Source organism: Oncorhynchus tshawytscha, linkage group LG11, assembly GCF_018296145.1.
Source record: "Oncorhynchus tshawytscha isolate Ot180627B linkage group LG11, Otsh_v2.0, whole genome shotgun sequence".
Taxonomy (NCBI): Eukaryota; Metazoa; Chordata; class Actinopteri; order Salmoniformes; family Salmonidae; genus Oncorhynchus; species Oncorhynchus tshawytscha.
The window spans coordinates 55,251,095-55,264,272 of NC_056439.1; the positions used below are offsets into that span (position 1 = coordinate 55,251,095).

At 37.9% G+C, this 13,178-nt stretch overlaps 1 protein-coding gene across 1 annotated transcript in view; it reads right to left on the bottom strand.

Moving 5' to 3' along the window:
• The window catches only part of LOC112236266 (homeobox protein EMX1-like), a 9,509-nt gene extending 2,677 nt beyond the window's left edge, over positions 1-6,832 (bottom strand). The window contains exons 1-2 of the mRNA XM_042330399.1: positions 6,343-6,832; positions 3,641-3,825 (exon numbers count right to left, since the gene is read on the bottom strand). Coding sequence (XP_042186333.1) covers positions 3,641-3,825; positions 6,343-6,688 — 531 coding nt within the window. The 5' untranslated portion in view covers positions 6,689-6,832. The remainder of the gene's footprint in view (positions 1-3,640; positions 3,826-6,342) is intronic.
• Between the last annotated feature and the right edge of the window lie 6,346 nt (positions 6,833-13,178).

Consider the following 13,178-nt stretch of genomic DNA (forward strand, 5'->3'; position numbering starts at 1 on the left):
TAACTCTATATGACTCTATATAACTCTATATAACTCTATATGACTCTATATAACTCTATATAACTCTATATGACTCTATATAACTCAATATAACTCTATATAACTCTATATAACTCTATATAACTATATAACTCTATATAACTCTATATGACTCTATATGACTCTATATAACTCAATATAACTCTATATAACTCTATATGACTCTATATGACTCTATATAACTCAATATAACTCTATATAACTCTATGTAACTATATGTAACTCTATATGACTCTATATGACTCTATATGACTCTATATAACTCTATATAACTCTATATAACTCTATATAACTCAATATAACTCTATATGACTCTATATGACTCTATATAACTCTATATGACTCTATATGACTCTATATGACTCTATATGACTCTATATGACTCTATATAACTCAATATAACTCTATATAACTCTATATGACTCTATATGACTCTATATAACTCAATATAACTCTATATAACTCTATATAACTCTATATGACTCTATATGACTCTATATGACTCTATATAACTCTATATGACTCTATATGACTCTATATGACTCTATATAACTCAATATAACTCTATATAACTCTATATAACTCTATATGACTCTATATGACTCTATATAACTCAATATAACTCTATGTAACTCTGTAACTCTATGTAACTCTATATAACTCTATATGACTCTATATAACTCTATATAACTCTATATGACTCTATATAACTCAATATAACTCTATATAACTCTATATAACTCTATGTAACTCTATATAACTCTATATGACTCTATATGACTCAATATAACTCTATATAACTCTATATAACTCTATATAACTCTATATGACTCTATATAACTCTATATGACTCTATATAACTCTATATGACTCTATATAACTCTATATAACTCTATATGACTCTATATGACTCTATATGACTCTATATAACTCTATATAACTCTATATGACTCTATGTAACTCTATGTAACTCTATGTAACTCTATATAACTCTATATAACTCTATATGACTCTATATAACTCTATATAACTCTATGTAACTCTATGTAACTCTATGTAACTCTATATAACTCTATGTAACTCTATATAACTCTATATGACTCTATATAACTATATAACTCTATATAACTCTATATAACTCTATATGACTCTATATGACTCTATATGACTCTATATAACTCTATATAACTCTATATGACTCTATATAACTCTATATGACTCTATATAACTCTATATGACTCTATATGACTCTATATGACTCTATATAACTCTATATAACTCTATATGACTCTATATGACTCTATATGACTCTATATGACTCTATATAACTCTATGTAACTCTATATAACTCTATATAACTCTATATGACTCTATATAACTCTATATGACTCTATATAACTCTATATAACTCTATGTAACTCTATGTAACTCTATATAACTCTATATAACTCTATATGACTCTATATAACTCTATATGACTCTATGTAACTCTATGTAACTCTATGTAACTCTATATAACTCTATATAACTCTATATGACTCTATATAACTCTATATAACTCTATATAACTCTATGTAACTCTATGTAACTCTATATAACTCTATGTAACTCTATGTAACTCTATATAACTCTATATAACTCTATGTAACTCTATGTAACTCTATATGACTCTATATAACTCTATGTAACTCTATATAACTCTATATAACTCTATGTAACTCTATATAACTCTATATAACTCTATATAACTCTATATAACTCTATATGACTCTATGTAACTCTATATAACTCTATATAACTCTATATGACTCTATGTGACTCTATGTAACTCTATATAACTCTATATAACTCTATATAACTCTATATGACTCTATGTAACTCTATATAACTCTATATAACTCTATATAACTCTATATGACTCTATATGACTCTATATAACTCTATATAACTCTATATAACTCTATATGACTCTATATAACTCTATATGACTCTATGTAACTCTATATAACTCTATATAACTCTATATAACTCTATATAACTCTATGTAACTCTATATAACTCTATATAACTCTATGTAACTCTATGTAACTCTATATAACTCTATATAACTCTATGTAACTCTATGTAACTCTATATGACTCTATATAACTCTATGTAACTCTATATAACTCTATATAACTCTATGTAACTCTATATAACTCTATATAACTCTATATAACTCTATATAACTCTAACCTGGATACTCAATTTCAGAATGGTTTCTTGTGAAATGTACACAGAAAAGGTATAATACTAAAAAACACTGCAACAACGAGCCTCTCAGACTCTGTACACAGAGCTGGTTGAATGGCTTTCCTACTCTCAACACCAATACTGTACGCTGCATATTAGAATTGAATCAATGTAATTATGTTTGGTCATGCTCTCGCAGCGATTCTGAAGTTTTAGTCGTCATTACAAGCAGGTGTTGTTACACATGGTCTGCCACTGCGAGGATGATCAGCTGTCCGTCCTGTCTCCCTGTAGCGCTGTCTTAGGCGTCTCACAGTACGGACATTACAGTTTATTGCCCTGGCCACATCTGCAGTCCTCATGCCTCCTTGCAGCATGCCTAAGGCACGTTCATGCAGATGAGCAGGGACCCTGGGCATCTTTCTTTTGGTGTTTTTCAGAGTCAGTAGAAAGACCTCTTTAGTGTCCTACGTTTTCATAACTGTGACCTTAATTTCCTACCGTCTGTAAGCTGTTAGTGTCTTAACGACCATTCCACAGGTGCATGTTCATTAATTGTTTATGGTTCATTGAACAAGCATGGGAAACAGTGTTTAAACCCTTTACAATGAAGATCTGTGAAGTTATTTGGATTTTTACGAATCATCTTTGAAAGAAAGGGTCCTGAAAAAGGGACGTTTCTTTTTTTGCTGACTTGATAATAAAAACTATCGTTCCAATGAAAACGCATCAGAAATATAAATCACAGGCTTACAAGTCCTTTTCCCTTCCCTTTTACCTGATTATGATTGAGTCAAATGATTCACTGAGCTTGACAATAAATTGTAATAGTCCAATTTTCTATCATAGGCCCTTATCGCTAACAGTTGGCTAATTTCAACATAAAAATATGTCTCAATATTTGTCCTACTTAGGTTTGCAAGAAAAAGCTAATGATTTTCAGTAGACCTAATAATGAATATGCCTAATGATTTTCAGTAGACCTAATAATGAATATGCCTAATGTTTTCAATAGACCTAATAATGAATATGCCTAATGTTTTCAATAGACCTAATAATGAATATGCCTAATGTTTTCAATAGCCTAATAATGAATATGCCTAATGTTTTCAATAGCCTAATAATAGGCTATTCTCTCGTATTTTGAAAAAACCTACAATCATATTCTTTATTTACAACACGTTTAATTAAAAGTTCTTCAAGATATTATTATATTATTTTTTTCAATTAAAAGCAGTCCTCCTGACATGAATTTATCAACTCCGAATGAGTTTGGGCTGGAATTTATTAAATGAATTTATATAGGCCTATTCCTGAACTGTGTGCCATATATATATTTCATATAGGGTATTTTAGTAGTGTATCCCACCTGTGTTTCAGACAGACTGAGACTGTTGGCCAGCTGTTTCCTCTCAGCTCCTACTATGTAATGATTATTCTCGAACGCCCGCTCAAGCCGCAGGAGCTGCGACGGGGAGAAGGCGGTGCGGATGCGCTTGGGTTTTCGGGCGAATGGGCGGTGGAGTAGCAGGCTTTCTTGGGAAACATCGTTTCCTGGGGGCAGAGAGAGAGAGGGTTTCCACTAGTTACCACATCCACAAAGTCAAAATTGGCTATATCGTGTATGACTTTGTGGCTGTGGTAACTAGTGATGACCGAGATGGAGAGAGAGGGAGAATCACACTGCGGTTTAGATTGAGCGAGTTTGGTGTTTAGCATTATTTTTAATGCTCTTAATGTTGAATGTAATTACCTGTACATTGTTACAACACTGTATATATACATAACATGACATTTGTAATGTCTTTATTATTTTGGAACTTCTGTGAGTGTAATGTTTACTGTTTTTTTGTATTGTTTATTTCACTTTTGTATATTACCTCACTTGCTTTGGCAATGTTAACATGTGTTTCCCATACCAATAAAACCCCTTGAATTGAATTGATTGAAGCAATTAGAACACAGAGCAACACCAGGAGCGTTTTGCTCTGCAACGAGGAGGAAAAGAACACAGCACAAGGCAGAGAGGGATCTTAGACTAATTCAAATGAATATTTGCCCTTTTGGTTTGAGGCTAGTTTATAAACTCTTTAGGTAGTTTGAAGTAGTCTATGAATACTTTATACAACTCTTCTGCTGAGTCCATATCGACGTAGGGATCCATTTAAACTGTCAATTTGATATCGTTCCAAATAAGACTGTGTGATTTCTAATAATTTAACATTACTATTAGTCTACTTTATATTGAGAATAATGACATTAATCTTTCATCATAAATGAAAATTATGCCAATACGTTAAATTATTATAAACATATTAAATGAATCGAGTGATGCATATAAACCATATATTTCCTCTACAGATTGCCTGTGGCCCGGTGTGTGCCGGGAAAACCTTTCCAGTCGTGGGGAAATAGACTGGTTATGTTTGCGCTCCATTAATCTGGACCCTAGTAGCCTAAACTTTGAATACAAAATGACAGACTCCTACATATTCTATCATAGCCTAAATCACATTTAATTGTATTAGGCTATAATACATGTATAATGTTATAGAAATACACTGATATCAACATTGTAATGCAAACTGAAGTTTCTGACACGCCATCACATTTTCCAAATGGAGTGATTTTGATGTTTAGCATATATTTTTTTAATGCTCTTAATTTTGAATGTAATTACCTGTCACCTTAATGAAATATGTGCTCTGCTTAGAACTGATATTTGATGCACCACAAGTGCACGCCCAACGTGTGCCAAAACGAGGTAACAGGAGATGAGACGGTCAATGACACAATTTACCTTCACTTTGTCATGTCGAGATCCATATTAATACCCATCAGCAATTTGATGTGTTCTGCAGACTGAACAAATATTTCTCGTTTCGTTTTTAAAGTTGGATTACATTATAAAGCAGAGCTAAAGGCGCGTTAGTACCATGTGGGCAACGTTAGGACCACACAGTGCATTCAGAAAGTATTCAGACCCCTGGACTTTCCCACATTTTGTTACATTACAAGCCTTATTCTGAAACTGATGAAATCAGGGTTTTTTCCTGATCAATATCCCATAATGACAAACATTTCTCAAAACGCTTTTTGCTTTGTCATTATGTGGGCTGCATTATGGGCTATTGTGTGTAGATTGCCGAGGAAAAAAAATATTTCATACATTTTTAGAATAAGGCTGTAATGTAACAAAATGTTGAAAAGGTCAAGGAGTCTGAATACTTTCCGAGGGTCCGAGGGCCCTGTGTGTACCGCCCCAACATCTGCATTGAATAGAACTTGTAAGAGCATACAGCCTACATAGCCTCGCTGAAGGCCATTTAACAGTGTACATATTCATTAAAATGTCACAACCTCATCGTTCCATACCTCTTATTTCTCCTGTTGTAACCGTTTATGTATTCATTTGTTGCTAGTGAGACAATATAGGCTGAAATGGCCCAAGGCAGGGAGTTCAACTGGCAACATAAACATCCCCATTTTCCCTTTACCAAAGTGTAGCCAATGGGGGGGAATGGAACGTGAAAATGTTTTCCATAAGTACTCTATCTCATATCCAATCTAGTGGAAATGTTTTCCATAAGTACTCTATCTCATATCCAATCTAGTGGGAATGTTTTCCATAAGTACTCTATCTCATATCCAATCTAGGTATTGTTTATGTTCACCTGTGGCTGAAAAAGGTGAGTTATAAAGGCTATGCATCGTAGTCCCATTTCGCCACAATAATTTTGTAATAAAGCCAAACATTAACTGATGATTTACATACATGAAAATGAATGATTAATCCCGCCATTATTGCAGCCTAACTGTTGTCAATCTGTTAAAGATGTTAAATTGACATCTCTGCAGTGTAGGTCACAGTTTAGTCCTTATTGTCAAAAGTACAAGCAAACCAGCCAGAGCATTCATTTATCCATTAACCTGGAACTTGATTTGCTTGACATTAGCTATAATTATTGATAGGCCTAAGTATTAAGACTGAGAAATTATTCAATTTAATTTTCAACACACACACACACACACACACACTCTCTCTCTCTCTCTCTCTTTCCAATCCTTTACCTTGAAATCTGTATCCGAATAACCTGTTTCGTAAATCCCATGGGTAGAAGTTGAGAGGGTCTCGGTGTTGTGTCCCAAAGAAGTGTGAAGGGTGTTGTAGGTGGCCCCCTCCTAGCTGGTGGGGGTTCATGGTCAGCCCGGGGTGGTTGACCGACTCATGGAACACCAGCTCCGGGTTCTGATACAGAGACCTGCCGGTGGGACTCTGGTACCCGCTCGTGAAAGCGTCAGTGGAGTTTGAATAAGTCAGGGCCGTCGGTCGGATGGGATCTTCCGTGGTTTGAGAGTTTTCTTCGGCCACCAATGATTCTATCATAAAACAACGTTTACTCACCGACGAAAACATCTTCCTTACTTCAGGTAGTGAAATCCAGAAATCCAGTCAAAATGGTTCCCTCAAAAAGTCATAGTGAGCGTCAACGGTTACGGAAGAGCCCCCGGACCGACGTTCTGAGCGGGAACCTCGAGCACCTCCCGTTATGGAGGTGAGATCCATGCACGCGCACCGGGCGGACACGAGGACAAATCAACGTTCTGGAACCGAGAGGACTGAGATGTGCGCAAGCGCAGCAATGTTATTCTAGATTGCGCTGATTGGAAGAGTACACCTGTCAATGAGTTCTCTCATGTACCCGGGGTGTGGATTTAGCAGAAGCAGGAATAGAGTTTTAGACGTCGTAAAGCAACTCATATAGCAACAATAGCTTCATATGAAACCAAATAGCCTAGTCGTGTTTCCTCGGCTGATTTTTTGGCTCATTCTGCAAATATAACACCAGTTAAAACCTTCCGGTTGAATATACACTCACATTTCTTGTCCTGAATATAGCCTATCACACCAAATTAATGTATAATTGAGACCAGTGTTGTTTAGCCTACACGTTTGAGGATGCCAATACTTTATCCATTAAAGCGTAGCCTATAAAATCAATAATATGCTTATTAAAAATATGTCAAAGCCTCAATGTCGTAGTGTCTAGGTTTCCTCCTGTCTCCTCAGACCTGTAGGTTTCCTCCAGTCTCCTCAGACCTGTAGGTTTCCTCCTGTCTCCTCAGACCTGTAGGTTTCCTCCTGTCTCCTCAGACCTCTATGTTTCCTCCTGTCTCCTCAGACCTCTATGTTTCCTCCTGTCTCCTCAGACCTCTAGGTTTCCTCCTGTCTCCTCAGACCTCTAGGTTTCCTCCTGTCTCGTCAGACCTCTAGGTTTCCTCCTGTCTCCTGTCTCCTCAGACCTCTAGGTTTCCTCCTGTCTCCTGTCTCCTCAGACCTCTATTTTTCCTCCTGTCTCCTCAGACCTCTAGGTTTCCTCCTGTCTCCTCAGACCTCTATTTTTCCTCCTGTCTCCTCAGACCTCTAGGTTTCCTCCTGTCTCATCAGACCTCTATGTTTCCTCCTGTCTCCTGTCTCCTCAGACCTCTATTTTTCCTCCTGTCTCCTCAGACCTCTATTTTTCCTCCTGTCTCCTCAGACCTCTAGGTTTCCTCCTGTCTCCTCAGACCTCTAGGTTTCCTCCTCCTCCTCAGACCTCTATTTTTCCTCCTGTCTCGTCAGACCTCTAGGTTTCCTCCTGTCTCCTGTCTCCTCAGACCTCTAGGTTTCCTCCTGTCTCCTGTCTCCTCAGACCCTCTAGGTTTCCTCCTGTCTCCTCAGACCTCTAGGTTTCCTCCTGTCTCCTCAGACCTCTAGGTTTCCTCCTGTCTCCTGTCTCCTCAGACCTCTAGGTTTCATCCTGTCTCGTCAGACCTCTAGGTTTCCTCCTGTCTCCTGTCTCCTCAGACCTCTAGGTTTCCTCCTGTCTCCTGTCTCCTCAGACCTCTATGTTTCCTCCTGTCTCGTCAGACCTCTAGGTGTCCTCCTGTCTCCTGTCTCCTCAGACCTCTAGGTTTCCTCCTGTCTACTGTCTCCTCAGACCTCTAGGTTTCCTCCTGTCTCCTCAGACCTCTAGGTTTCCTCCTGTCTCCTGTCTCCTCAGACCTCTAGGTTTCCTCCTGTCTCCTCAGACCTCTAGGTTTCCTCCTGTCTACTGTCTCCTCAGACCTCTAGGTTTCCTCCTGTCTCCTCAGACCTCTAGGTTTCCTCCTCCTCCTCAGACCTCTATTTTTCCTCCTGTCTCCTCAGACCTCTATGTTTCCTCCTGTCTCCTGTCTCCTCAGACCTCTAGGTTTCCTCCTCCTCCTCAGACCTCTATTTTTCCTCCTGTCTCCTCAGACCTCTAGGTTTCCTCCTGTCTCCTCAGACCTCTATGTTTCCTCCTGTCTCCTCAGACCTCTATGTTTCCTCCTGTCTCCTGTCTCCTCAGACCTCTATGTTTCCTCCTGTCTCCTCAGACCTCTAGGTTTCCTCCTGTCTCCTCAGACCTCTAGGTTTCCTCCTGTCTCCTCAGACCTCTAGGTTTCCTCCTGTCTCCTCAGACCTCTAGGTTTCCTCCTGTCTCCTCAGACCTCTATGTTTCCTCCTGTCTCCTCAGACCTCTAGGTTTCCTCCTGTCTCCTCAGACCTCTAGGTTTCCTCCTGTCTCCTGTCTCCTCAGACCTCTATGTTTCCTCCTGTCTCCTCAGACCTCTAGGTTTCCTCCTGTCTCCTGTCTCCTCAGACCTCTAGGTTTCCTCCTGTCTCCTCAGACCCTTCCCCACGCCAAGAACGCTGACAGGGAATGCCTGTGGTTTCTGAAGAGAGATCTGTCAACATGATGTTCCCATCTTGTTGTGAGGTTATTACTTCTAATTACTATGACTGTATGTTGTTATTATGTCTAATTACTATGACTGCCATCAGCATACCACCCTGCATATCACTGCTGGCTTACTTCTGAAGTTAAGCAGGGTTGGTCCTGGTCAGTCCCTGGATGGGAGACCAGATGCTGCTGGAAGTGGTGTTGGAGGGCGAGTAGGAGGCACTCTTTCCTCTGGTCTAAATTAATATCCCAATGCCCAAGGGCAGTGATCGGACACTGCCCTGTGTAAGGTGCCATCTTTCGGATGGGACGTTAAACGGGTGTCCTGACTCTCTGAGGTCATTAAAGATCCCATGGCACTTATCGTAAGAGTAGGGGTGTTAACCCCAGTGTCCTGGCTAAATTCCCAAGCTGGCCCTCAAACCATCACGGTCACCTATTAACTATTCCCCAGGTCGTTGCTGCAAATGAGAATGTGTTCCCAGTCAACTTACCTGGTAAAATAAAGGATAAATAACATTTTTTTTAATGTTGTTATTACTTCTAATTACTATGACTGTAGTAATAACTATGACTGTAGTAATAACTATGACTGTAGTAATTGCTATGACAGAAGTCCAGGCCCGTGGATAAATTAAGACTCATTTGGAAATCGCAACAGCGTGATAATGAGGCATAATGCAGGAAAGGAAAATATAACCCTCATAGCAGATAGACTGCCTATAGTATACATATTCTTTGCAATACGATACCTCTTATATCGCCAGGCAATTGTGATCAAACGTACATCCTTTAGTGGGGTGCAGGGCCGAAAAATGTTGTTAATGGCCTGATGAAGATCGAAACCTTGTTTGTTTGGGAATACAGGTAGGCCTATGAGTGCTTATATCGCCCTCATTCATTAACATTACCTTTCTACAGCTTATATCGCCCTCATTCATTAACATTACCTTTCTACCGCTTATATCGCCCTCATTCATTAACATTACCTTTCTACAGCTTATATCGCCCTCATTCATTAACATTACCTTTCTACAGCTTATATCGCCCTCATTCATTAACATTACCTTTCTACAGCTTATATCGCCCTCATTCATTAACATTACCTTTCTACAGCTTATATCGCCCTCATTCATTAACATTACCTTTCTACAGCTTATATCGCCCTCATTCATTAACATTACCTTTCTACAGCTTATATCGCCCTCATTCATTAACATTACCTTTCTACCGCTTATATCGCCCTCATTCATTAACATTACCTTTCTACAGCTTATATCGCCCTCATTCATTTAAAAACATTACCTTTCTACCGCTTATATCGCCCTCATTCATTTAACAACATTACCTTTCTACAGCTTATATCGCCCTCATTCATTAACATTACATTTCTACAGCTTATATCGCCCTCATTCATTAACATTACCTTTCTACAGCTTATATCGCCCTCATTCATTAACATTACCTTTCTACAGCTTATATCGCCCTCATTCATTAACATTACCTTTCTACAGCTTATATCGCCCTCATTCATTAACATTACCTTTCTACAGCTTATATCGCCCTCATTCATTTAAAAACATTACCTTTCTACCGCTTATATCGCCCTCATTCATTTAACAACATTACCTTTCTACAGCTTATATCGCCCTCATTCATTAACATTACCTTTCTACAGCTTATATCGCCCTCATTCATTAACATTACCTTTCTACAGCTTATATCGCCCTCATTCATTAACATTACCTTTCTACCGCTTATATCGCCCTCATTCATTAACATTACCTTTCTACAGCTTATATCGCCCTCATTCATTAACATTACCTTTCTACAGCTTATATCGCCCTCATTCATTAACATTACCTTTCTACAGCTTATATCGCCCTCATTCATTAACATTACCTTTCTACAGCTTATATCGCCCTCATTCATTAACATTACCTTTCTACCGCTTATATCGCCCTCATTCATTAACATTACCTTTCTACAGCTTATATCGCCCTCATTCATTTAAAAACATTACCTTTCTACCGCTTATATCGCCCTCATTCATTTAACAACATTACCTTTCTACCGCTTATATCGCCCTCATTCATTTAACAACATTACCTTTCTACAGCTTATATCGCCCTCATTCATTTAACAACATTACCTTTCTACAGCTTATATCGCCCTCATTCATTTAACAACATTACCTTTCTACCGCTTATATCGCCCTCATTCATTTAACAACATTACCTTTCTACCGCTTATATCGCCCTCATTCATTTAACAACATTACCTTTCTACCGCTTATATCGCCCTCATTCATTTAACAACATTACCTTTCTACCGCTTATATCGCCCTCATTCATTTAACAACATTACCTTTCTACCGCTTATATCGCCCTCATTCATTTAACAACATTACCTTTCTACCGCTTATATCGCCCTCATTCATTTAACAACATTACCTTTCTACCGCTTATATCGCCCTCATTCATTTAACAACATTACCTTTCTACAGCTTATATCGCCCTCATTCATTAACATTACATTTCTACAGCTTATATCGCCCTCATTCATTAACATTACCTTTCTACCGCTTATATCGCCCTCATTCATTTAACAACATTACCCTTCTACCGCTTATATCGCCCTCATTCATTTAACAACATTACCTTTCTACCGCTTATATCGCCCTCATTCATTTAACAACATTACCTTTCTACCGCTTATATCGCCCTCATTCATTTAACAACATTACCTTTCTACCGCTTATATCGCCCTCATTCATTTAACAACATTACCTTTCTACAGCTTATATCGCCCTCATTCATTTAACATGACCTAATAGCTCAAATATGTGAATTCTAACCTCCATCGAACAGGTAAGAGTTGATCAAGTAGGCGAGCAGGCCTTAAAATGGACCGTCATAGGAATATATAGCTGAGATTGAGTTTGCGATTTTTTAAATTAATAGATTTATAGCTAATTACTTTAATGTGTCATAATTATCATAATTAAATTAGAAGTATGAGTACCTACAGTGTTATTGTGAAACCTCATATTCAACAATGGATAGGCTAATAAGACAATTTTGTAAAAAATAAATAAAAGGACCCTCATTTTCCCACATTTTTGTTCACTCTTTATTGTCGTTATTGCTATACATGTGCATCTGGTGTAGGCTATTTTATGGAACTGACATTAACACGCTTCTTTCGGAGAAAGAAACATAGATTGGCCTACCTTCAGAATTTATATATTTTTTTCTATAGGGTTATACTTTTATTTGATTTCAGATGGCTATGGTTATTGGGGATGCCAGGGCACGAATATAGTCAAATAGGCCGTAGATTAATTTGAGATTGTATCGAAATTCAAGCCTCGATGAACTCAGACATGCATACCATTGCAGTCACCGCGGAAGGTTAAAGTGTAGGTTAGGCTACTCTCATGTGTTTAATAAGAAACTATAACGCGTCTCGGCTGATAATATATTAACTATTAACTGTTGTTTCAGGAGAGACATTTCAATCACTAATGCCAGTGGCTGTAGTCACAACACATGGAGGTCCGTTTAGTACTACAGCTGTTGAGCTCTGCGCTATACGGACTGACAATTTATTGGAATTGTGACAATTTATTGGAATTCTGGTCATGAATAATTTCGTAATTTCCCACGATATTACAGAAGTCGCGGGCAGTTTGTGGTGTCTTCCTCCAAGGACCTACATAGCCTATGGGTTTTAGCTTTCATGATGTTGCACTATTAACTTGTAATAGCAAGTTAATAAGTGTCCCCCAAAATATGCTCTAATGCTCAGAGCGGGACATTAGAAAATTATTACCGATGGAACGATGCTGTAGAACAACATTTTCATTGGCTGTTAAGAGCCTAAATGCTCTTAAACACAGCCATTGAGTTTAAAGCCAGACTCGCTAAGTCTCATTAACATAATTTGTGATGATGAACAATCTAACTGTAGGGGCCACAAAACAAACCCAAACATCATGTAAACAAACCCAGGCAAGATGTCATAATGTGCTGTATCTGAGAGTTTTCAAACTGCTGCTGGGCCAGCCACACTTCCATCCGACCTGGTCTCAGAGAATGGCGTATTATTCTGTATGTAAATCCGAGAACACTCCAGTTAGTATGATATGTTTTAATTTGT